Below are 26,615 nucleotides of genomic sequence, written 5' to 3'. Positions count from 1 at the left end.
AGTAAATGGCGATCATATTGAAACGTGTTAACAAGAGCCTGAAGAACTGGAATCTTGTTTTTCCAAATTTCTGTATGATGGCTACAGGTGGAAACCAATTTTACTATGACCTGGAATAGAACTAAAACAGAGTCAGATACGGTCCAAACTGCTCTGATACTTTTTTTTTTTTTTTTTAATGTAGCAACATTAGTTTCTTCACCTCCCCAAGAGGAATATGTTTGTTAGTTATCCTTACAGCCTAAAAGGTCACATGTGATGCAAATTCTTTTACAAGAGGGATCTTTGATCTAGCAGACAAAGAATTCAAGATCTGGTAATCAGAAGCTGGAGAAAGAAGCAGACTAAACAAAATATACATTTAAACGGAGAGGATATGACAGTTTATGGAATCTGATTATGTAGCACAAATGTTTTATAGTGGAGACTCTGTGTCAGGGCCTGAACATGGGGCTGGTCTTTCTGCTCTGCTACCTTTTATGGTTCTTTATTGAGATGAAGCCCAAAGGAAGTGGCATAAGTTCCTGCAACTCTGAAATAAAGTTAGTTATCAGTATTTGGTTGCTTAGCTCAGCAGTGCATTAATTCAGACTGGTCATCTGTTACACAAGGCGGGGAAAAAAAACAAACTTTTGAATTCACTCATTACCAGCACATGAATATAAAAAGAGAAGTCTTCCAGCATGTTAAACAGCTGTCAAGTCTGATGAGGCACAGATAAGCAGGCTGTGCCAGGGGTCACTGGGTAGGAACAACATGGTGTGTTATTATAGTGGTCTTCTAACGAGAGGACAAGCATAGGCTGGCCACAAACAGAGCCACTCAGAGGGCCATGTGCAAAGCCAGTGTCCAGTTTCACTGTGATTTGTTCCAGAAGAGATGAACTGTAAATGCAGAGCACCCACAAAAGACCAGAGATCCTGGAAATGTATGAAAGCTGCCAGCGAGTCTAAGAGTTTTGCACTGACTACAGGCAGTTCTTTTGGGAATGCCATTTTCAAGACGAATAATAAAGCCGAGAAATAAAAGCCAGCTAAATGGCTACTGCTGCAGCCTACTCGGCTAGAGGGAAACTTAAAGAGTGCATAGAGTCCCACCAAACTGGTCCCAACACCATATTTGGTCTGGTGAGTATCCAGCACAGGAAGCTATGATATGGGGTAATTAATGTCCTGAATTAGTATTTGTCTAATTTGCACAAAAAAACCTATTGGGAAGGAGATGCCATTGCTTCAAAAGGAAGCTTAGGAAAAAAAAAACAAAAATGCTGTTCCACACTTTCAGACTCCAGGAGTAATAATCTATTCCTCCATTTCCAGGACAGTAAACAATAAAAGATATTTGAAAATTGTATATAGTAGAATAGGATTCATAATCTGCATACTCTGCAACCATAGTAAGTGTTCATTCAGAGCTGAAGCTACATGAAGACAGCAAGAAAAGACTTAACATCTAAGTAGAGACTGCAACCCTGAGCGCCATATCAATTTGCCAGAAAAAGCAAGGCAAAGAAAAGATGAACAACTTCATATACAGAAAGTATCACAAAACTGGTTGAAATAGGAGCCAATTTCCAGGGGCTATAAGCACCGCTGACTTTCATTTCAGCTAGAACTGTGCACCTTGTTAACAAATTATTGATGGCCATGCAAGCACATATATCTAAAAATTCATTAGTTCTCAGCCTGAAACTGATTCACCCTCCCCCCAAAAATAACAGCAGTCAGAAACAAAGTAAAAGAGCTTTTGTTTCCACAAATTCTAATCAAGATTCCTTTTATACACAGAACATGAAATGCCAAATAAATCCAGAATTTTACGAGCTGAAAGTGGAATCACCTTCCTAAGGAACTTCAAGAGATTCGATAGAAAAGAAACAGGATTTGAGTCCACATATGAAGTCACAGGTTTATGTTAGGATTAACTATTTATATTAAATCCACAGCTGATGACTGATACTTAACCATGTTTAAAAAAGAAAAAAAAAAGAAAAAAATAGTTTCAAAAAACCCTGTATTATCCCAGAATGAAATCTAATGCTTTAAAAAGTTCATACCTTTATCTGCAGTGTGAAAATATTACTTCATTTCAAATGCATTTAGAATTTCAACAAATTCCTAAAATGCAAGACTTGTTAAATCTACGTAGTCTACTATATCTGTTCTCCGAAATGAGGTATTAACCTTCAGAATAAAGAAAAAATCCCTTCTCCACTTTTTTTTTTTTTTTTTTTTTTTTTTTTTTACAAAAAGAAAAGATAAGTGCTCCCCAAACTTAAAGTCAGTTTACAATTTTAAAAGGTTACTACAGAAAGTGTACATTCGTGTCCTTGCAACTATGCTGTATTTTAAGCAAAACTGTATCTAAATATAAATACTTGATGTTTTAATTGCACATGAGTTAAATATCATAATATTTATCACTGAAGAGTCTTACTATTTCAATGGCATAATTGTTTACAACACTGAGATGAGAAGTCAGTCATTCAGTTGCACTTAAACTGTTGCTTGCTTGCACCGCAGTATAGTTGTGCCCAACCGGGAATCCAGTGAGGGCTCACCCTGACTCTTCATGCTTCCATGGAAAAGCTTTCCTACACTTTTATATAAGCCAACACACAGGATGCTCTTCAGTTCTTTCATTAAACAGAAAAAGCAGATTTTCTTTAAACTGATAGTTTAATAGTTATGCTAAATATAGCTTTTGCCACATTTCTTGCTTGTAATGCAATGCAACACTTCTTGATAGCTCAGTCATCATCTTGCTGATTTCTTTTCTGTCAAGGGAACAGAAGAGTTAATAATGTTAGGACACAGTCATCAGAAATAAAAGCAGTAATAAGTCACGACAAGTATTTTCCAGATGTGTTGGAAATTAGACAATGACTGTATCTGGAAACCATTTTTTGCATGATAAGCAGAAATGTTTCTAACAAACAAAACACAGCAACATCAAATTTCTCTCTCCCCACACGCTCCTCCCCGCAAAAGGTATGGTATTTTATTTACAATAAAGAACAAAACTAGCCCTATATGTTAACCAATAAAAAACCAAAAAAAACAAAAGAACAGAAAACATGATGCAGAACTCAGCAGTCTACCTGAAAGCAACCCAATCTCTCCCCCCAGCTTATAAAGACGTCATGGAGAACTGTTACCAAAGGTAAAGAAATTCCTTTCATCTGACAAAAAAAAAAAAAAAAAAGACAAAAAAAAAAAAGCACCAAATTGTTAAAGCGTTTGCTGATATAATTCTCTTCTAGCTTTCAAAAAAGTTCTTAAAAGCATTAGCTTTCAGCCAATCAAGCACTAGATTTCCATTTAGTCTCTATTTGCATTTATATTTAAAATAAGAAAGAAAACAGTCAGGTTCTTCAGTAACATTTGTCAAATTACGTTCATTGCTTCCCCTAAAGATAAAACTAAATGAAGTGAGGTCAGTATGCCGGCTTGCTCTTCATCACTAGAAGGAAAAAAATATAAATCAGCCCAGCGATGTACCGTATTAGGGCTCCATGCATTACATTTTCTACATTAATTACAAAAGCACAGTTTCAGGTACTTCAGTGTTCCCGTTTCACAGAGATGGAAGGTCAGAAATTTTTACACTACTTCTTACCAGTTTAAGAAAGTCAATTAATTTGTGAACATCCTCTCCTGTAGAAAGGTCCACAAAATCTTTTGGCAGTCGGTAACTCAGGTATGGGCTAGGCTGGACAGTAACTTTGCTGTTCGTACAACGGAAAACTGGATAGTCCTTTGGGGAAGATATTGGATAACACAGAAACAAACATTGTGAATAAAATTTGTAACCTTTTTTTAAACTCCTCAGTGAGATTGTCTGAGTCACCTTGCCAATAAGTTTATTTAGTATTTACTCAACCAATCCTGCACCCTACCAACTATAAGTTTTCTTATTATAAACTCTGTCCACTCAGGAGCAAGAGTTAGTGTTACTAATCACTATGTGAAGGCATTCCTTTCCTCACTTCAAATTTTCTAGACTGTATTAATTATTTTTCATACCATTAATATACATAAATTTGTAATAGTGCCATAATAACAGAGCCATTGGGAACTTCAGGCAATAGCACCTATCTAAGCACGTGGATACAGAGAATCTTCGTAATAAAAACTTTAAACTTGTCTTCACAGGTTTCTTGCTTAAATCAATGTTTGCAAATATAACTCTGACAAAATTATGGCCTAAGCTTTCCACCAATTTACTCGCTTTTTAATTTAATTTTAATTTATGCCAAAAATATCTCTAAACTCAATTCTAGCAACAGATTTTAGGAAGCTTGGTATCATTTTCAGCTAACACAGTGCATCTTTAAAACATGCTAAAAGTGTCAAGCAACATAATTACCCATTGTATGGCAATAAGTATCTTCATTTTACAGATCGTATTTCAATGACTTTGCAACAGATTCTGCAGTTGGATGTAAGTTGAAGCATGAAGATAAGCCATTCCGCTTTTCACTTGGGGTTACACCAGACAAGCTCTGTAAGGCATCTGACCCCAAGAAATCCTCAGAATAAAATCTGGTGGATAGCATTCCCACGGATGGCTCAAAAATTAGGACTGCGTTTTAACAAAGGACACACAACTTTTAGTGGAAAGGCCCACAGAAGGGATCTTCATGCAGCAAGAGCCACATTACTAAACTAAGAGATAACAGCATGAATGATGACCAGCACAGCATAGTATATCTCCCTCTGAATGTGTTACGAAAATGGTGAAAAAATTAAATTAAGAGCTCAGATGTTAAAATAAGCTCAATAAAGCATGTCATTTCAGTTACTCCTAATGGAATTTAGCAGCTAGAAACTAAAAAAGAGCCCATGCTATCTGACTAGCCATCTCTCCTCAGACATCTAACAAGCGTTTCACAAGAAGAGCAAGTAACATGCTACTTTAAATCTTCTATCCAGTCATCCAAGTAGCCATGTTTAGATCTGAGGACTCAAGTCTCAGTCATGCAATGAGGAAAAAGCTGTTAGTAATAAATGAAGACTGCTCTTCTCTCCCCCTGTTAACAGGAAGTTATGCTTTACAGAGGCAATGCAGCTTGGAACAGGGATAGGACAGTCCTGCTCTGCAAGTCCAAGAGTTCAACCAAAGGACAAGGCTTCCCTGAGGGTACTTGGTATGAGGAAGACACAGAAGTTCAGCTTCTTTTTGCCTCCCACCAAACATAAATCTGGAGCTCGGGGAGATTAAATGACAGGTATTGGGAACAAGGAAGAACTTTAAGTGAATAAATATAATGGATTTTAGGAGATAAAATCAAAATGGAAAGAAATTTAAGATGCATCAAGACTAAGTAAAATCTAGTTTCAGGGCACCTTCTCGGTAATGTGGTCAAAGCTGTAATAAGGGCTTGTGCTGTCTGAGCTACAAATTCCCTTGTACACATCTAAATCTAGCAAATGATACTTGCTGAAGTCAAGCACTGCCTAAATGGACACTTCCAAAGAGTTTACATTTCTAGAGTTTAGGGCTTCCCTTTACTTCAATGGGATCTAAATCATAATTTTATTATAAGAAAGAAGGACCACAGGCCGGACTGCCCCTTGGATTCATTAGCCAGCCTCCTTTCACAGCAGGACTGTACCTGTTCTGTAGCTTCCTCTTCACTCTGGTCTCCTTTCAAGTTCTTCCCAGAGATCAGTTCTTCCCATGTAAACAGCAGCGAGTCTGTTACTTCACCAAAGGGGTTAAAATCTATTAACCAAATCCTGCCCTGCAATATAACAATGAAGGAATTAAAGAAGCCAGAGAATTTGAAATACAACCAGAAAATCCAAACACACGTACATTCATCCTACTGCTTAGTCTTAAAGAGAAAAAGTGCTTAGTCTTTAAAGACAAAAATAAAAAGACAAAAAAAAATCCATCTGCTCTTGTATACTTTAGAATATTCTAATATCTTTACATTAAACATGTTACACATAGTTTTAAAACACATCAAGTTTTGGCTTATTTTATATATATATAAATATATGTATATAAAATATATATATAAACAAAAGATTAGACAGAGTTCAAACTGAATTCCTTTCTATGTGAGGGGCCTTCAGATGAGTACACAGAAGTTCTGTCAAATCTCCATGGTTTTCGAAGATCCCCAGACAGCATGAACAAAGGAAGGGGGTAAACGTAAACAGGGACTTCATCTTCGGTCAAAAGCTACCTCAGCACCGCTGCCCACTCAGCAGTCTCCACGATTGCTGTTCTCGGTCTCAGAAGGGACCGTCTTTAAATACAGAATAAGGTCTGTAAAACACTAGTGGAGATCATGCTAGTTGAAAGGTGCTGCACAGATATAAATAGATAAAGAATAACTTAAAGCCTTGTTTAATATAACCATTACTAGTAGTTTGGACTAGTTTCTCCTGCCTTGTCTTTACTACGTTCATGCTCCAAACAGTCCTGGTAGCATGGATGACACAGCATGCCTATTTTACAACTAAAAAATGAGAACAGAAAGACTAATATGACTTAGTTGAGGTAACAGAGAAGTCTCTAAAGGAGCAAGAAATAGTTTGCATCCCCTGAGTCATCTCGAGCTACAACCCCCAACGCTAGGCCACCTTTTCTTACCCAAGAAAGTATCACTTATTTTAACAGAACAAAAGTATTATAATCACTTATAATGAAACATGGATAAAATTGGTAGTAAGAATTTGAAAAACAGGTATTGCATCTGGAAGAAATCAGATTCTATCCAATATGAGGAGAAAAGGGTTTCTGTAATATCAAAGGGACTGAAGGGTTTCTCCGAATTCATTAACAGTCACTTGGAACCAGAAACCAAACCTGAACCCTGTGTGGCTGCTAAAAACTCACTTGGCCTTCTCTCTTCCCCATCCCTGAAGGATCTACTTTCTTTAGAGATCCCTCCTCTCTTGATACAACCTGCAAATATCTGTAATGATTTGCACTACAGCCATCTGTTTTCTGGCTGATGAAGATCCCTTTGAAGCCTTCAGTCTCAGAGTAATACGGAGACTTCCTCTCCCACCCACGCTGCCTAAGCCACCCCCACAGGCACGACAGTGGAAACCCATGCAATGGCACAGAGCAGAAACGCTCGGGCTAGGAGCTAAAAGCAGCCTGTTACGATCTCCGCTGACTTGCAAAGCAGGTGGGGGGAGTCCCAACACAGACGAAACGAGTGACACGACTTGTGAACTGGACGCGGGCCAACACAACGGCTTGCAACGGTGTGGTTGCGCACAGACTTTCGCAGGTCTCGCTCGGGGTAGATCAGTGGGGCAGAGCTGTCAGAGCAAGCTTTAAGGAGCCAAGGCGTGAGTTCAGCTGTGCGATGGCAGTACCGAAACCAGACAGCTACAAGAGAAACTGCAGGCTGCAGGGACACACACTTGAGCTGCTTCTTACTTGTTTCGGCAGAGTGAAAAAGCAGAGGCAAATCTGCATGGCCAAGCTGCAACACCTTTGAAACAATACTGACACCAAGGGTGCTGAAAGCGAACGGAGGCAAGCTCTGCTATCGTTTTCCATCTCTGTTCCTCTTCAAGACTCAGTCACAAATTCTCATTATAAGTGATGTTCTGCTGTTGCTAATAGGGACGTCCTGATAGCTCAAAGGCATCAGGAGGAGGCATTTCTAGTTTAGATTCATTCCATCACACTAGAAAAACAAGCTAATGAACCAATTTAATCACAGGCAGAAGCAACAGCTGGCAAAGTTCACTCTGCAGTTCAGAGGATCGTTCCCCTGCATCAGAAATGTTTATACTTAATGAAAGGACTTCCCTAGGAAAGGTTTCACAGGGACTCCTCCGCACCCCAAGAACATGAAACAGCTTTTCATAGGAACTTGAGATCATTTCTCTGAAGAAGAGCTGTACCCCAGGAAAAAAAAAATTGTTTCTGAGATTAGTGAAAGCAGCAGCTGGTTTCTGTGAGCACCCTAGCACTTCTTCTCCCTCCCTGCAGACAACCGTGCTCCATCTTCAACACCAACTGTTTCCTAGACACTGTCTTACAGCTATACTGAGCTTTGGTATTTGTCAACTGATGAGAAGACAAACAGACTAAAATCTAAATGTTCCCTCTCAGGCCTCATTAAGGGGAACACACACAACTCTGTGTCAGTAACCATACCATCTTTCAGACTAAATATTCTTTCAAATCTAACATGCAGTTCCGTGATTTACATATAGTATAAGATGACTTGCACTGTGTAGCTAAATAGCAGCAGTAAAGCTATTTAACTGCAATCCTCTGCCTTAGTAATCTTTGTCACATGAAGGCACAGAAACACACATGCCAGGTAAGCAAAACTGTGCATATCTGAAGGGGAAAAAAGAATAGCATAACATTTTCTCATCCTAAAACAGGACCAAATAGATTTATCACATCATGACTTCATGCTTTATTTTACTAAAGCATTAAGTGGCATGCTGCTGAAAGGAAGTGCCTATGACAGGGACTGTTAAAAGGAAGTTAAAAGATAGCTAAAATGCAAAGCAAATTGTTACATTTCCCTAACTTCAGCTGCAGGTTCATGCACAGTGCAGCGTTCATGGGTAAAGAGACACTGGCATTAGTTTGCATGTTTAGGGGAGTTGTGAATTACTGGTGGCCTGAAGCCACTCATTACATTGCTTTGTTCATGACAAGTCACCATGTTACGTCGTATTTATCAGTTGAAAGGCCTGGGAGATGGGCAAAAAGCAACTCCTAGCAGAGCTGACTCTCAGGCATTTACTTGTCAGCTGTTGCATAATAACTGCGAACTGCTAGCAGGAAAAAAAAAAAAAAAAAGAAGAAGAAGAAGTATATCCAAATGGAAGCAGGCTACCCAGTCCCACAGCATCACCTCGCCAGGGCTAGGCCTCCAGACTATATGCCTGTGTATATTCCTTAAAAGATGATTTGTTTGCCAAGAGCTAGATCAGATCAGCAAAGAGAGCATAAGGGGAAAGGCAGCCACGTAAATCTTGTTCTCAGCCAGGCCACTGCTGCTTCTGCTCCATCCTCCAGCCAAATGGGCGAGACTCGGGGCAGCCTCCTCCAAAGTCTCCCAAGTAACTAAAGGGAGCACGTGGAGGGGGTTGCTCTCATTCACCACCGTGTCAAACAATAAGCTTCCCCACGCTGAATATTTACAGTCGAAAGAATTTAAGATAAGCAGACATGGGGCATTTCTCTCCTTCTGCAGGTGAGGTTGCCATGCAACCAGTCTGGTCAGGGGCGCAGGCTCTGGGAATTAATCACACTCAGCAACACACGCTATTCTTTTGCTGCCTATAACTCGTATACAAGGGGAGCAGTGAATAATACAGTTGCAAACCACAAAAGAATGTGTGAAAGGAGGATTTGACACACAAAGGGCTATCTGGCAGTTTACAAGACCTGAGAGTAGAAGACACAGAGATACCTGCGTACAGATACATTATCCTGACAGATGAAGAAACACTGCTCTTTCGAGATCACACAGACTGAAATCTTTTACTTAAATAATCTGTGTTCATGCTTCAGCTGCGCGGCAGAGTACCCAAAGGCAGAAGTTGGTTAGATGCTAAAGTTTTGCTCCTCATTTTGGCAGAGAACATCCTCAAGTATGATGACTTGTGCCTAGGCAGGTAGTTTTCATTAACATTTAGCATGGCTGTTTTAAGCCTGCAGCCTAATTCTAGGTACCTACGGTAAAAGCTGTGCTGAGTAACAGCACAATAGTTATTTTCCACATGACAGATGTTCCTATTTAGTTTGTTTTGCAAACTGTGGCATGATTTACTATTATATAATTACAAAATAACTGTAGCAATGATCAAAATCAGAATCAACATTTACTACAGATATTCCCAACTCAACCACTTAAAATAAAGACTTTATCAATCCTCAAATTGTATCCAATTCAAACAGCAAGACTTACAAGAGTGTACAGCATTTGGGACCATGTTATTGCGTTTCTGGGTTAGGATCTGGAAAGAAGATTTAAGCTAAAACAAAAATTTTAATTCTCATACAATCACACAATTCCCAAAATCAGATTTTGAAATTTAAGACTATATAATGCTTTTCGGGTTTAGATTTCTTTTAAGCCTGCGTGTGTGTGCATGTGTGTGTAGCACAGCTCATTTGACCTGTTTCTCTCCACTGACTAGTAGAAGAGGTCAAGGTGACTAACTCAGATATAGGTATCTGAAGTTAGGATGGGATTTTTCTCCCCAAACTCTGCCAGTGTCTGGATTTTCAGGATTCTCATTCGCTGAGCACTGGAACTACAGCTGGAGCCATTTGAAGAGAAAAAAAATCAGATTTTGTCTGTCTCAAACTAAAACCAGGTACTCAACATCCACATACTCTTTTGACGATTTTCCCTTTGTAATGTAGGCTCCCATATATGGAGTGAGGGTTTTTTTTCCAGCATCACAAAAATATTCTGAAGAAATAGGCACGATTAGTTTGAAAGAATTAAGATGCTATAGGAATGAACATCATAGGAAAAAATGCCCAAGGAATGATGTTTGAAAGAAAAAGTGGTAAGATTCCCCCCACTTTTTTTTTTTTTTTTTTTTTTTTTTTTAAATAATGACAAGCAAAACATCCACCACCACCACCCCGTATTTTTCTGAACTATCCCAGTCATTCCGGCTGAACATTCAGCTAGAAAGCTATATGGCCTTCAGTAGGATCACTGATCTGACAGAATTACAGGCAAAGCCAAAGTTATGTGCTTTAAGACAGACTACTTATTTGGATGAAGAGATTGACAAAATAATTACATCACTGGTACAGACATACTCACACCCCTAATCCTCTTATTCTCCTACTGTGGACAGGGTCTAATGGAAAAAGAACTGCAGAAGGGAATGTCAAAATCGAGTAGTCCATTTTTTGCCAGGACCACTTCTAGGAAGAAGAAGTTCTTATTCGTTTCATCTCTCCAGCACTTCAGATACAGTTTCCACACAATAAACAATTCATTACTACAGAAATATGCAACCTAGTGGTCACTTACCCTGCTGTCTCTGTACACATCGAAAACAACTGAAAAGGAGAAAAAAAAAATGTTAAAAGATACATAATTCCACATAAGATGTCTAAGCCTAAATAGATAATTGTGCACACAGCACAATCTGCAAAGTCAGTATATCTCAGAAACGGCAAGCCAGAATTCGGTTCACTTCTAAGACGGAATTGAAACATTTCAAGAACCACTGTTAATGCACTGCGAGAGACTGTCCACTGGGCTTTTCTATTTAATGCTGGTTCATACTGTTGGTTTTTCTCCCCAAAGAACATTTGATTAACTCTCAGCATAGAGAGGAGCTTATCTGCAACATTACTGCTGTTTGTTCTACAGCAGAACTGAGAAACTCCAAGGAAGGACCAAGGCGCCATTGTGCTAGCGGGCGCGCAGACCTTTAATAAGGGAAAGTTCCTGCCTCAAAGGGATTAGGGCTTCAGCCGGTAACGAGACAAAACAGATGGAAGGAAAAAAGGGGGCAGCGGGCATGCTCGAGGCAGCAGTGAAATGGCTATGTTCAACATAACATAGAGCAGGTATAGCACACCAAACAGACCCTTTGCTTTACGACAATTTAAGCAAAGTTGCCGGATGTAGCTACATCGTCGTTCCTCCCACTGACTTAATTAAGCCTGAATCTTTGTACATCCATCTTTCTATTAGCTTCTGTCCTGTATGGTTAAACAAATCCTTGATTTGTCTTTCTACTCAGCTATGGAAATCGGCAAATAAGAACTCAGGGCTGACAAGTCATACAGTTTAGCATAAAAAAATTAAAACTGCTAGATTTAGAAAAGCCTTGTACAAATGCTGTATTGCCACTTCCTTCACAAATAAGGAACTGAATGTTTCAGCTAGTTAGGAGATTTCCTAATACATGTGAGACGAACTAAACTCAGCATTTGACTGAAGACCAGTCTCAGCGGCTGCTCAGGAAGCTGCCTGTCGACAGCACATATGTTGACTGATCATGTCCATGCATAGAAAGCTACTCAGTAGATCAGCCTGATGCTGTTTTTAATGCCGAGTTGGCTGGGCTAACAGTATACCACAACCCAGAGCTAAAACCAGTCATCTAAGTGTTTTCAATCACATGACCATAACCTAAAAATCCACACAGCTTTTTGCACAAGCTCAGTTACATGGATTTAAAATATCACTCTGAAGTTAAGGGGCATGATGTTCTTAAGACAAGCCCTCAGATGGCTAAGTCACCAATGCAAAGAAGAGCACAGAAACCCTAGATTTCTCCTGCAACTGTTTCACTGCTTAACTTGTTGCTTATACTGTGTGCTCTCACTAGTCATATTTCTTTAATAGAAAATTTTCATCTGAGCTTTACTATAATGTGTGATGTCTGTCAGCTTCAAGCAAGCCAACGGCAATATTGATCGTCAATCACTGATGCTGACTGCATATCACCACTGAGACTCATTGGCACATTGATGACTAATCCAGGACACTCACAAACACTGAAGGGGGAGGAAGACCTGAACTGGTCCCTCTTCCTCAGCAGTGACCCCAGAACAGCGCCTCAGGAGACCATGGGAGAAACTTACACTCAACCACAAGCAACTGCAAGTGAAGCTAAGGGCTTGACTCCAGAGTAAGTATCGATACCTCTGGAAGACTGTTTTCAGTGGGCTCTTATGAAAGGTATATAGAAGCTTCTACCATCATTTAGAAGTATTTAAAAAGCATTTGCCCATCTGCTATCATTCTGCTCCAACTCTGTACTGCTTCAGCTGCTCTGACTCAGCTCTTCCATCTGGAGAAGCTACCAAAACCAACTGGAAAAAGCAGAGCAAACAACACCCAAAGCAACACCCAATGAAGCAAGAAGTTAGAGAAAAAGCTTAATACCTCTCCTTTTAAAAACAAACAAACAAGCAAGCCCAGAATTTCATTGTTAGCAACACATGCTGCCAGACAGTGGATCAAGGGATACGTTGGGGCATGAAAAAAGGGAGGGAAAAAGATGCAGAGAAATTTCCTGCATGGCATTTCTCTGCAGAAGACAGGTAACCAGCATTCAGTGTCTAAGACTGAAAGGTTACAAAGATGAAGGAACAAACCTTCATCCCAGAACGTCACCCTGAAGACTTCTTTTCCCAGAAGGTAGGTCAGATGGCATAGTTTTATTTACTTTACATAAGATGACAGACTTCAGATCTTTCAGTTCACTGGACAGCAGTTTCAGAGCCTAAACTTAGATATCTATTTCTAAAAATACTGCCCTGAATTCTTATCTATCAGTTGATTACATACCAGCTAAAATTATGTTGGGTTGGAACATACAGAAAAATTAAAACAGACAGTAATCAGAATGTCATGATTGTATGATTGATTTTCTTCAAAACTTTAGCGCTAGAGGTCTATTAAATTAGTACACTGATTTCCAGACTACTAGTCTTCTCCAAGCAGTGACTCCTGATAAGCTGTCTGGACTGAAATAAAGAAACTTTGCAGAGTCAAATGGTTAAAATTTGAACAAAGCAGATCGGCATTAGAAGGAACCCTTTTCAGGAAGTCAGACAGGACACACCTGACTGCTCTGCTGGTTCAGCAGAGCAGTTAGCCGTGCTCACAGCTTACCAAAAGGTTCAGGATTCAGAGCTCTATCGTGGACAATATAACTGGCCAATAAAACTCCTACATTTATGTGTTTTATTAAAACGAGGCTCAGTCCACAGAAGCCAATTTAAATTTCTCCATCCTATTTTTCACCACTCCTGACACCCATCACAACAAAACCCATCATAAACACCCACAATAAAACGTTACTCTACATTCACTAAACCATGTCAGGAAACTGTTTCCAAACAAAATTTTCAAAGGACATCACATTAACAAACTGACAAAATTTACCAGGGCTGCTTAGAGGTAGCAGAATTCCTTCAAATACCCTGTTTTTTATTCAAAAGTCTGATCAGCTAAAATGCTGTGCATCAATATTTCAGTAAAAATTTACGTAACTTCTTGAAAAGAAACCTCCAAATCCTTTCTTCAAGGAACACAGCAATAGTTAAGCAGCAAACCTTTGACAACATCTTTATAAATAATGTTTTCTTATTTTTCATCTTATTGAAGGTTTTTTCTTAAGTATTTCTTACCCCAACTCTGAGATCTTGAACTTTTCTTAATTCAAAGCAAGTATTTGGGGGGGGGGGGGGGAATTCAAATAGCATCATTTTAGCCTCTGAAAGTGTCTTTCACTCAATAGCTCTGTTTCCCTGAAAAGCTCCAGCCTATTCCTTCAGTTTTTCTTGCTCCCAATTTTATCATTATTCAAGAAACTACATCACTCTGCATGCTCTAACCAGAAAGGCATAAGGCTCCCCTAGATTAAAAAGAACCAAGCCCTGTGAAAGCAGTAGCCGGCCTCAGCATGAAGACAGAAATACGTATACACAGACTTAGAATACCAGAGGTGCCATTTCTTACTGAGAAACAACATTTTTTTCCATCAGCAGTGAATTGGAATTTAGCACACTGGAATTTCGGTGTGCCGTGGAGGGAACAAGCCTGGCTTAGCAAGGGGGCAGGACAACAGGCCTCCTTCCTACGGAGCTGGCCCTGCGAGCCCTTTCCAGTTCAAAACTCCAGGAAAGTACCGTGCAAAACAACTTCAAAAAGGCAGACCCTCCATTTTTGTTTTTAAATCATTTTAACTGTGTGTACAATAAGCACTTTAAAACCTTCATAAACATCTTCCCTCCCTCCTCTATGCTTCTCTTTCTAGTTCAAGCCTTAAGATACTTACAGTCTTCATCCAAGAATTTATACTGTACGTTTCTCTTGAAAAAGTCCTGTATTGATCTACAGATCTCCTCATGTTGTGTAGAGATATGATCATAGTATTGAGTGTAGTCTCTTTGCGATATACCTGTGAATAGTTTTAGGTTATTACCAAGAGCTTCAGGCACGCAAAAAAACAACCAGTCAAAATGCAGTTAGAGAGATGCATGCTATTATCTACTTTTGAGAAGACAGGTACTCCCAAGTTTAAATTATTAACAATGACTTACTGTTTGGCTTTATTCTCCAATACTTGAAGCACTTTCATTACAAAATTTTTGCTTGAACAGTTTTATCCCACATTTTGTGAACCTTATTTTATATGTACACACTTTAACTACTTTTAAGCGAATTTCAGGAGGAACCTTCTCCAGAATTTAAGTTTTCAATTGTTGTTTATTTGTTTCAATTCTATTCAGCCTGGTTACTCTGGCCAAAAACCTTCTGCATTCTGCACATCAGAGGTAGAGACCAGAATCTGGAACCATGAAATGAAAGGGGCAGGCTTGCAGGCACCTTAGCCAAGATGACAGACCCTAGTTGCATGCCTTGGAGATTCTCATTTAACTGATTCATTAAGCATGGAACAAGACGTACCCGCTTCATAAAACACTAAGGTGAAATCTTAAATCTTAGTATTGATGGAATGGTCTAATAAAAATTCACTGCAATAGCATGCACTCTAATACATTATTTTTTCCATTTGCTTCCCCTGAGGGCTTTCTTGCATACCTGACATAAACTATCCCAACTGCATCAGAAGCTCTTAATTTCAGACATTTGCTTGTCCGCAACACAATAGTTTAAGCTGACATCAACAGGATTATACACTTCACATGTATCTTACGTGACAGAAGTTCTGATACAGGATATGTAAACATAAGCCACTGCAATGCCCTGCTGGAAAAATGTCAAATCAAGACGTACTCATCACTATAGAATGAGTGACTTATGCTATTTATGGAAGAAAAAAGCCAAACTCTCCCAAAGAAGATACATCAATGATGGCAGTTTGATATTTTAGTCATATATGGAACATATCAGAGATTGCATCTTGACATAAGACAATGCTGAATACCTCCAAAGAAGTGCTCTTTCAAAAAGCTCATATAAAATGTAAACCTTACAAAGTCAGTGGAACTCTGAATTATTAATATCACTGCAAAGCTTAACGCCAGTCTAAAAACAAAACCAAGAGATGGTGGCATCTCAGGGGGATGCAAATGCCTAACTGGAAGAGCAATCACTACGCTGTGCAAGTATCACTCCTTAGCTTGACTGACAGGCTTATTAATTTTAAGAGTACAGAAATACGTCGTGAAAAAACTTGGAGCTGTCTTCAGATATGCAGCTGAATTGCTAGCTTAAAAAACCCATACTGGTAAATCTACTAGGTTTTAAAACAGACAGTTTAATTAGCCAGAGTACAAATGCTGTGGGGTATGTGAAGGTAAACATTATTAGATATATGCATTCTATAGTAATCCTACATTCAAACATTTTAGAGGCTATTACAGCGATGCATATCTCTGTTAGTTGTGGCATCTCAGCACCACATAAAGGACAGGATTCAGCTCTTCCTCCTTCATACTGGCCTAATGGAGAACCTCCGCTACTAGTAAGATAAAGTCTGCTACTAAGAACTGTAATATAAATCTCATGATTGGCATGAACGGGAAGATGAGTATGGAAGTACCAGAAGGAAGAACAAAAGAAGGGTTATAAAAATGGCACGTGTTGACAGCACCTAAATTAGCAGATCCTGAAAGATCTGTGTGCAGCTTTATAGGACACCCTGATCAGGAGACAACGGACAGTGAGTAAATTGCTGATGACTGACAGCAGTGGGATAGGATGGAGAAACAAATCACTGTCAGCTCCCAACTGGTACAAAAAGGGACATCCAAAACAAGTGTTTAGTCACTGTCCTGAGAAGAACCCAGGAGAAACAATGAGGACTGGGTAGCTGATATCCCTCCATCTCTTTTTTATCACAAGGAATCCTGGACAGACTATTTGGACACATTCATCTTAGTGCTTACGAATATGTAGGTTATAAGATAAAGTGAGTGAAATTGGCTTCGTTTTGTAGCAAAAAATCACCTTCCTTCCTATGAAGTCTGGATTAGAGCTTTACTACATCACTGCTACAACACTTCAACATCATTTCCTATGCTATAAGAGTTTAATTATAACAGTTCTGTCTAGATAAGGGCAAATGTGCACAGGCTCTGTGCTATCTACAATTCTGTTCACTATGATAGATTCCATGGCAGACAACAGCAAAAACTAATTCAATCTCCAGAAATGTGGGATGGAATTCAGTCCAAAATTAAAATCCTCACTTCAAGTGCCCACATGTGCACTAGATACCTAAGCTCCCATTAGAGTCAGGAGAAGTCAATACAGCCAGAGGAATTTAATTCATCTGACCCTGAAGCACATACATAAGCATAGTTCGACTGCCTAAAATACATTCTCCAGCATAATCTGCCTGTCCTCAAGCTGTCGCAGGTCTCCCATGGGTCTCCCGACGTCTCTGCCAGCTCTCTGTGCATGTTTTGCATACCCTAGCTGTTCCGTGCCACTTGAAACACTCTACATCTAGGTTTTTAACGCAGAGTGACGGGTCAGCTGCTTTGTTGACTAAGCTCCACGGACTATGAGCTCAGACACCTAGTAAACCTGTGGACGTGTTCTGACCCCCTGAATTTTCCACATAAAATATCCAGATGTGGTCACACTATCAGCATAATACCCAACTGCCTCTGTACTCCAAGTAGGCTCTGAATCAGTATGCTCCTGAATATAAATAAAGGAATCATTTGCATAACACTCTCTGGATGAAGTTTCTGAATTAGCAATTAGAGTCAAGAATTTCCCACTGTAATATTGGGCATAATATGTCATCGGGCTTTCAGATATAGTGGAGAGGAGAACTTGGCATACCATTTTTTAAATCACAGAAACAAGAAAAAAAAAAAAAAAACATAAATGTGAATTCCAGAAACGCAGTGTGGCAAGGAAGAGGTATCTTCAGATTTAACATTGATTAAAGAAATGGGAGTAACTCTTAAAGATTAAATTATTCAGTGTAGTTCTTAAGAAAATCCTCACCTATAAGCTTGTTTTCTTTGACAAAGCATCTGAATTCTGCACCAGGGATTAGCTCACACCATTTTCGAAGAACAAGCTACAGAGGAAAAAAAACAAATGACAAAAGTATTGTTTCACAAAGATAACAGGCAACTTTTTATCAACAGGCATACCTTCTTGTTCTTCCAACAGCTTTACTGTAATTATGACACAATCTCTGAAACAAGGAACCAAAAAAAAAAAAACACACCTCAACCTGCAGTCCATATAATTATCTTAGCAAATACTTAAAAGTAATTTTGCTTGTTACTAATTTACCTGTAATGAGAATGTGAAGGCAAAAATGAACCCAATAGGCTATAATTTCACCCATTAGAGACCCTTTTCTGAAGCCAAGGTATTTCAGCAGTGATGTCTAGAAAATAATTTCATAAATGTGTCACTTCCTTCCACAGCCACATGTTTGGAACATGCTGTTATGTCATTATTTATGCCTGGAACTCCAGATAGGGTTCAAGAGCCTTGAATATATCTGTTAAATTCATATGCCCTCTGCTACTGGTCAGAAACAGGCTACTAATATTGACTGCATTAGATAGTCACTATGATTGAACAAAAACTGTACTTTCATAGCTTTGTGGGTACCTGAAGATAGAGGGCAGACTTTTTTTTTTTAAATGTATTTTCCATTCAATTTTATTTAATCCAAGATTTACATTATATGAATTATTAATACATAGCTCCTCAATTTTTCTCTGTATTTTTCATTAAATGCTAGCTAGGATTAAAGCAATTCTGTAGCAGCACACATCACAATAAATACAGCAATGAAAAGCCACACTATCAAGTCCTTCCTGGGATGACAAGAGGTAACTGGCATAATTGAAGCAAAAGAGATTCACACTGGACATAAGAAGAAACTTGTTCACCATGAAGACAGTCAAGCGCTGGAACAGCTTGCCAGGAGAGGTTGCACAGTCTCCATCCATTGAGGTTTTCAAGACTAGATTTGATAAAGCCCTGAGCAATCTGGTTTGATCTCACAGCTGACCTGGCTTTGAGCAGAGGTTGGACTAGGCACCATATGAGGTTCCTTCCCACCTTAATTATCCTATAGTCTTCCACTCTGTACAACATTTTTAACCAAGAAATTTCTAATGAAACAACTTCACAGTTACATTAATGTTAGAGCATGGAAAACAAAAATCCTGCTGTACAGCACAACAGATCTGTCTTGGAATTGGCAGGAAGTTGCTCTCTAGTCAAAAGAGCTGATGAGCAGAATTAAATTTAACCAAATCAACCTCTATTCTGGGATACACCCAAGCAGGATTCTGTGACGCCTTTGAAGGCGCAAACCCATTAAAATAAGGACACAGGATAGAAATAGTAACCAAACTATTATAGTCAATAGGACAGACTGCCTGGTAATTAAAGCACATCTCTGGCACTTCATCAAGTTCCTGTATTTCCTAAGCTGAAGCATTCAGATGAATCTGTTATTTTGAGGGCCTCAATTCCTGTTCATGGGCACTGGAGTCTCCCAAAACCTGTCACCTGTAATAGAAACTCAACAATCAAATTTGACACTAGCTACGATGTGAACATGAACATCTTTGTCCCAGCTTTCAGATATCCTACATTTTTAAAGCACGTTAAGACAGTGCTTTAAAGTACAGGGTTCCTTCACTTTTCTAAAGCCCTTTAAGCCTACAGGATGATAACATGCTATATTTACATACAAAATTATTATTAGAGACATGATTAGATGGCATAATAAAAATGATAGCACCACATGAACAGTTAAAAGCATCATTAATACCTACATCACTAACCTAAGCTTTAAATCTGGTAATGAACATGTATAAAAAGATACAACCAATCCAGTTCTTAGTAGCCAGGATGGCCCCAGCCACTACAACAAGCTTCTCTTAATAACCTCAGTTGTGATGTTCACAAGAAGTGTGCTATGGAGAGTAAATGATTTTCAGCTGCTGAGCTTGCCCTTCCTGGCAAAAGCAAACAGACACTAGAGGAAACTACAAAGCAGCTTGAAAAGCCTGAACTTCAGCTCATCACTGATCTGTAATTAAACAAACTCCTGATGTCCTATAGTTCTTAACCAGACTTCTCCCCACTGTCCAAACAACACAACAAAAAAAAAAAAGAAAAAACAACAAAAAAGTTATTGGCACATGCCCAAGCACAAATGGCAGCCTGCCCACAAGTAATTCATTTAAATTACCTAGAAATCAGGCAAATCAGGTCTTACCTCATAGTCCAAGGAAGGATCAGGCGAATCATCGGTGCAGTGAATAAATCTGGAAAAATAAATCACACACACATCAAAATCTGCTTTTACATATAAGATTTTAGCCACTGTGACAAAAATAAACCTGAATTGTGAATCTCAAAGAGTCCTGCTAAAGTATATCCAAGATGTACAAACCAAGTAAGGTCACTATGTCAATAACAAGCCTCTTTCCAAGGATTATCAAGGAAAAAAAAAACCCATCTTTTTATCTAGTGTAATTTGGAAGCCCTTAATTTAGATGGATTTAGCTAGAAAGGGAGAATTTTGCATTGCTGAGTTGTTTGTTTGAATTACCAATGCTGTTCCTTTCTTCTTTACTGTTATGCTGGCATAACCAGATTCTCAGAGAACCATATGAACTTTAATGATCTAATCTAGTTTCATTGTGGCATGTTTTTCCTAGTAATTCTGAAGTTTAACTTCCTAAACCCGACAACTGAGACATATCACGTCTTACAGCAATTCAGGACTATTTTCATTTCCATGAATAAGGGACGCAAAACAGCACCACTCGACACTCTTGATACCACAGCATGGTATCTCTCTAAATTAACAGCATTAAGAAATACTCTTAGAAAAGCAGCTCTTGAGAATGGGAATAAACAAAACTATTTCTAAAACTGCTGGCAGATGCCAAGATTTTGTCCCTTGTGATTATCTGACTCTTTGCGCCACCATTCAGGAGCTATCAAGAACGGAGGCAGTTAGACCCAAGCTAACAGCTATGTAAGCTCTCATTTTTATACAGCAGACCTTACAATAAATCCTGTAACTTTCAAAGGCAATTGTCAAAAGAACATGCATTTTCCTTCCAAGGGTACTCCCTGACCCTGTTGGCAACAAGCTACTTGGATGCACAGCAGAGCTGTGTAAAGGGTCACAGCTGAGCAATATTCTTAAATGGCAACATTTCTGCAATCTCCGCTTGACGTTGGACTTGGCTAAGTAATCCAAAAGTCTGACATCTCTTGTATAAGCATTGCATTTGTAAGACATGGCAGCTCAACCTTCAGCTTGAAGCACAGAGCTATCATACGAGTTCATTCAATAGGCTGCCAACAAAAATAAATTTCACGCGTTTTAGTTTAGGCTTTAAAACCCACCACACACACACACAGAAGAGAAAGGTGATAGCAGGCATGTTTTCCAAAATACTGTAATCAAACAAATCATATATAACTGCAAGCCTATGTAGCAGATAACATCCATCAACTACGGGGTATATTCCCAGCAATCTGAGATCTGTCAAGATGACAGAAGCAAACTTATGACAGCTTGCAGTTTTGCAGGAATTCCAAGTACTGCATTACTAGCATATGTTTACTGTGCTCAAGAAAATACCCCTCATTCCCCCCTGCAGAAAAAAACAACCATAAACTATATATAAAAGGCAGCTTAAGTCCAGCACGTGGAGTTCTACAGTCCCTGCATGTTCGGTCCTGTATTACCTTCCATGGACTTCCACACTTGTGAGTGAGGTATCCGCAGTCTGGTCCATTCCAGTAACACTCTGACAATATTTTCCAGTTGTCACAAGACATCCCTGTTATCAGTCAGAATTAAATATCCTTTACCCAATCCTCAAATATTTCAGCAGAGTCTATGTGGAGGAAGATACTGTATCTTTCCCTGCAAGTCATAAAATGAAATCCTTGTGTGCCATCCCAAGCCACACTGACTGCTTAGATATTGCTACGAAGACAAGCAAACAAAAAGGTAAATACGGAAGAAAATACCACAAGACACAGAAATATTGTTTTCCTTGAGCCTCAATGACACAGGACTGAGTACAAGTGAGGTAAAAAATGGAAAAATGCAATGAAAGACAAAAAACTCAAGTCATTGTCCTCTCTTTCCTCATTTTTCTTCTGAATACTGTCATGAGTTTTTGTCAACAAAACCTTACTCACACCCTCAGCTTTTTGTGTAAATGAGGGGCAACTTGATGTAGTTGTAACTATGTATTTTATAACAAAATTATTATGGCATTAATTGATTGGACACAGCTCAATTCCTCCATTACATGTGGCCCTTTGAAAGTCAGAGGCAAAGGTTAACCAGGGTTTCTTTAACCTGCATCCTATTCAGGCTTGGAGCTACTTGAATGTCTGGAGACACTTCAGGAACGCAAAATTAAAAGATATCTGGACTCTCTTTTCTGAAGCTTTTGAAAATCATCATTACGAATACTAGTAAGAATGAAAGAATTAAACTCCACATCTTACAAACCCTTTGCTGTAGTCAACAGCTTGCTTACAGATTTATACTTAGATGTCAACAAGAAGGATCAAGGTCTCCTTGTATATACCAGATGTGTGTTAAGCTCTAAATGCTCACACTTGACACAACAGGATACTACATGAAGCAGTTATGCACTTCAGTTTTCAGTACTCTGAGAAAAGTGATTTAAGGCTGTTTGTAAGACCTCCAGTACCTATCCCACTAGAGAGCCATAAACTGATTTGCAAATCATGGAGATTATATTCTTAATAGTTTGTTACTATCTGCAGAATAATTAGAATTGTAAGAGTTATTTTGTACCTGACAAGTTCCCCTGCTGCTATCTCACAGTCTAACTTAAAACCTTAATAAAAAATCAAGGAAAAATTTCTAACAACCCTTGAACTGTATCTTTATTTCTCAAATATTAAACTTTACTGGATGAAGTATTCAACTAAGGACCATCAGCAAATAGGAGATTTATATAGCATTCAAAAGAGGATCTTGTACTACATATTCTGTGAATTCCTAGGTAAAATGAGGAGGTGAGTAAAATCTCAACAAAAAGAAATTGCCTAAAGCCCCATTTTCCACATTGTCTCATGTGCAATAGTTTGCCTTGAAATAGGTTAAAGTAGTGTCTAAATTAACAGCTACACTTCTTTCAAAATGATATCCTGGATGCCAAGTCATATCTTTATGAGCCAACACTGCCTCCTATGTTCTGTCAGCAGGACAAAAACTGTTTTTCCTCCACATCTTAGAAAAAATTTAAAATTTCCCATTAAGAGAGTATTTTCCAGTTAACTGAAGCAACTTTAATCACAGGCAGAAACAGGTTAAGTTTTGAGCCTCAACTAGTTTTTAGGTTCCTCTCAGAGAACAAAATTTAGAAGGAAAACAAAACAGACTCTGAAAATAAGAAGAAAAACTGTCTGTAGTCGGCCTTTGCTCAGATTCACTTGGGGCTGGCTGGGGAAGTGGAGTAGAGAAAGAAAGGAAGTGGTAATTTAATTTAAATTACTATCTAATGTAAAATGGATTAAACAATCCTGTGTGTAGGACATCTCTGTCGTTCACATCTTAGCAAGTGTTCTAGCTAGGAGACTTGGGGCAAGACACAAGCACCATCAATTCCTGGTAGCACTACAGTTCCAGGCTAAGGTACTTGGCTGCAGCAGTGTCCGCTGCATTCAGTGGTGTCCATGCACTTTGGGCACACCCAACCTGCACCTCCTGGACGGGGTTCCTCCAAGGATTATCCATCATATTTGACTAAAGAGAGTCAGGCAGTCAGTTGCTCACATTGATTGTTTTAGAGATATCATGGTCATCTAGTTCTGGGCAATCAGAGAACTTTGTGATCCAATATGCAGAAGGCTGGTTTCAAAAATGTAATTAGGGTGCTAACTTAAAAAAAAGTATTGAAATATTTGCTAGGTTTTACAACTTAGCTCACTAGACTCCTAAGAATGTTGCTTAACTTCACTTGAGAGTAGACTTTCTGAATTGTTTTCTGAAGCGGGCACTTTAAAATTTAACCAAGTCTTCTCATAAACACCTAAATAGAAAAAGTGCATCTCTCCTCATGCTCTTTTGTGTCCTGCATATTAATAATACATTTGGAAACTTCTCCCCTGCCCACTGGGAGTTGTTTCACATGCTTTGTTAACCTGGAAGTCATTTCTTACCTACTGAAGTTATCATACAGGCTCCCTTCACTCCTGCAAAAATAGCATCCTGGGCTTAAGCAGGGTTGAGTGACTATTGTTAGACTCTTTACTCTACCTGCCTCATCAGCTTCTCAAAGAGTTTTCAAGAATGAACTTTGAGAAGTAGCAGGTCCATAGAAACAGCCGGTCAACTAAAATACTGAAAGTCAATTTACAACACTTAATACTTGCATGTCAGAGAACAGTTATTCTGGTACCTGACTCAAACTGTCCCCTCTATGCTAAGTCAAAGGGCAACCCCAAAAGAGAACATCTTTCGCATTATATGAACAAGGTTGATCTCACAAGACATTTTTTCCCTCCATTGCAATTATTAAACAACTGGAAAAATATGAATGCTGCAGGGTTCAACATCCCAATAGTAGCATCTCCAGATTTGAAACATTCACTGTCGTACTGCAGAGCAGGAACAAAGTTCTGCAAAATTCCCAGGTTTCGCTAACAAATGTGAGAGAACAAGCTTACCTTATAATTGAAAGGGCATTATCATACCATTAGAATTATTGCTACTATTTATACCAGTCTCAAGGCAGGTTTTCATGTCTCAAAATGTAGCCCAAACATTCTAAACATAAGGAAGAAACCTGTGTACTAAAGTAATACACTGAATAGGCCCTTAAAGGAATTTTTGTTCAAAGGAGGAGATTTAATCGCTTAACAGAAATCCCTAATAGAAATGGATTTTTTTTTTATCATGTATCCACAACACTAAGTTTTTGAAACCCTGCATTAAAAACTGAAAAGTTTGCATTTTACTTGACTGAGTTCACAGAAAAGTTTACTTGAAGCAGAAACATTGATTACATTAATGAGCACACTGTTCAGAAGTCTTTGCTAATTTATTCCTGTTTTAAGAGGAAAGTTAAGTCCTTATTCTGAACAAAAAGTGTCAACACCATGAGAGAATCCAAACATTTAAATAATGTAAATGTACTGAACATGACTAGATAAGCTTTGACTAAGGCTGCATTTTTTAAATGGTTTGCATCACAGTATTGCATAGCCTGAATTTTCTCTGAACTTGAGAGAGTTAATAAATACAGCAAGGGCAGTTCTCTGACCTAAATAACGTATAGGCCAGCATCAGATAAGCAAATGGGAAATAAAAGAGGAAGAAACAGGCATAGAAAGCAATTTGCCTTAAGTCCTGCAGCAGGTCACTGGCAAAGCCGCATTGAGAAACAGATCTTCAAATTGCCATGCAAAGTCTTTTCTACATTATGACACAAGAAGTGGATTCTTTTTTAAAGTTAAGACAGTTGAACATAAAAAAGCAGAGTATATAACATTTTGGCTGTTACATATGCAGGGCAAGACACTTTTATACCTCACTGAATATTAATGAAAAAAGTAGAAAGATAGTATATTTTATCCCTTCTCCTCCCTCCGACCAGCCCTTCCAAGTGATTTGGATATGATGTACCCAATTTTCATTTGTTCAGCACTTTACTTTCTTATGCCAGCTGCATTTTTAATTTCTGCTTGCTAAGGACTAGGGAGCTGGCAGCTAATCAATAGCGTAATTAATGAAGACCGCCTTTGTGATTCAGCAGTAATCACTTCACCGTTTGGATAGGGACATTTTGTATGAATAGTTTAGCAATTTAGAAATACCATGCACAGACTGGACAACAGTACAAGTTTTATGCAAATATAAAATAAATCATAAAATATTCAAAGACCAAAAAGTTTTATAGACATATGGATTAATATTCACATCACCTTAAGTATAATTTCCACTCAAACTGGTAGAAGTGCAAGGCTGTATTGCCATATTAACTTTATTTTATCAAAATACAGCCCATTCTGGCAAAAAACAATCCAATTTTATACCAACATGACATTAGACTTTTTAGAAAGGGAAATAAACATAACAGTTTTTTTTAAAAAATGGCACCTTAGCCTTTAGTTTAGGTGATCATCCCACAATTAAGTCACAAGGTTAATTTAATTACCACTACTAGCCAAGCTGCAGTGGCTGACTGTGTATGCTCTCTTAGCGCCCTGGAAAGTGAGTGGGAATGGGTTCAGCTAGCATAATTTCAGGTACTGTCTTTCTGCTAGAGGTTACTTCTCCCACAGCAGAAGAGAGCATGTCTGCTACAGGCTGCTCAGCCACTACTGCTCTTAGTCTGGTGGGAACTTAGGCTGAAATCACTGATGGTTCAGGTTAACACCCATGCTGTGAAATTCACAACGCAGGAGCTAAAATACGTCCATTGTCTCTACCACCAAGAAGTCAGCAGTGTCTGCGGAGGGCAAGGTGAACAGCTGAGGTGCTAACTCTGCCTGATACAAGATAAAAACCATGAGAGAAAACACTCCAATTTCAATTTCAGTGAAGGTGGTCTGGCCAACTCATTCTACTCTGCAAACAGCATAAGCTAAGAGCACAGAGAAGCATACAATCGCCACATCGCTTAAATCAAATGGTGCTTGCTAA

The 26,615-nt window shown here is 38.7% G+C and overlaps 1 protein-coding gene across 1 annotated transcript in view; it reads right to left on the bottom strand.

The window, feature by feature from the left end:
- Nucleotides 1-1,730: 1,730 nt before the first annotated feature.
- CDC123 (cell division cycle 123) overlaps nt 1,731-26,615 on the bottom strand; it is a 35,329-nt gene continuing 10,444 nt past the window's right edge. The window contains exons 7-13 of the mRNA XM_026119288.2: nt 20,178-20,226; nt 17,927-18,002; nt 14,775-14,897; nt 11,003-11,031; nt 5,618-5,746; nt 3,619-3,756; nt 1,731-2,776 (exon numbers count right to left, since the gene is read on the bottom strand). Of these exons, the coding sequence (XP_025975073.2) occupies nt 2,750-2,776; nt 3,619-3,756; nt 5,618-5,746; nt 11,003-11,031; nt 14,775-14,897; nt 17,927-18,002; nt 20,178-20,226 (571 nt within the window). The 3' untranslated portion in view covers nt 1,731-2,749. The remainder of the gene's footprint in view (nt 2,777-3,618; nt 3,757-5,617; nt 5,747-11,002; nt 11,032-14,774; nt 14,898-17,926; nt 18,003-20,177; nt 20,227-26,615) is intronic.

This window comes from Dromaius novaehollandiae, chromosome 1 (genome assembly GCF_036370855.1).
Source record: "Dromaius novaehollandiae isolate bDroNov1 chromosome 1, bDroNov1.hap1, whole genome shotgun sequence".
Taxonomy (NCBI): Eukaryota; Metazoa; Chordata; class Aves; order Casuariiformes; family Dromaiidae; genus Dromaius; species Dromaius novaehollandiae.
Note: the sequence above shows the minus strand (reverse complement) of the source record. Positions and strands in the feature narration are given on the sequence as shown.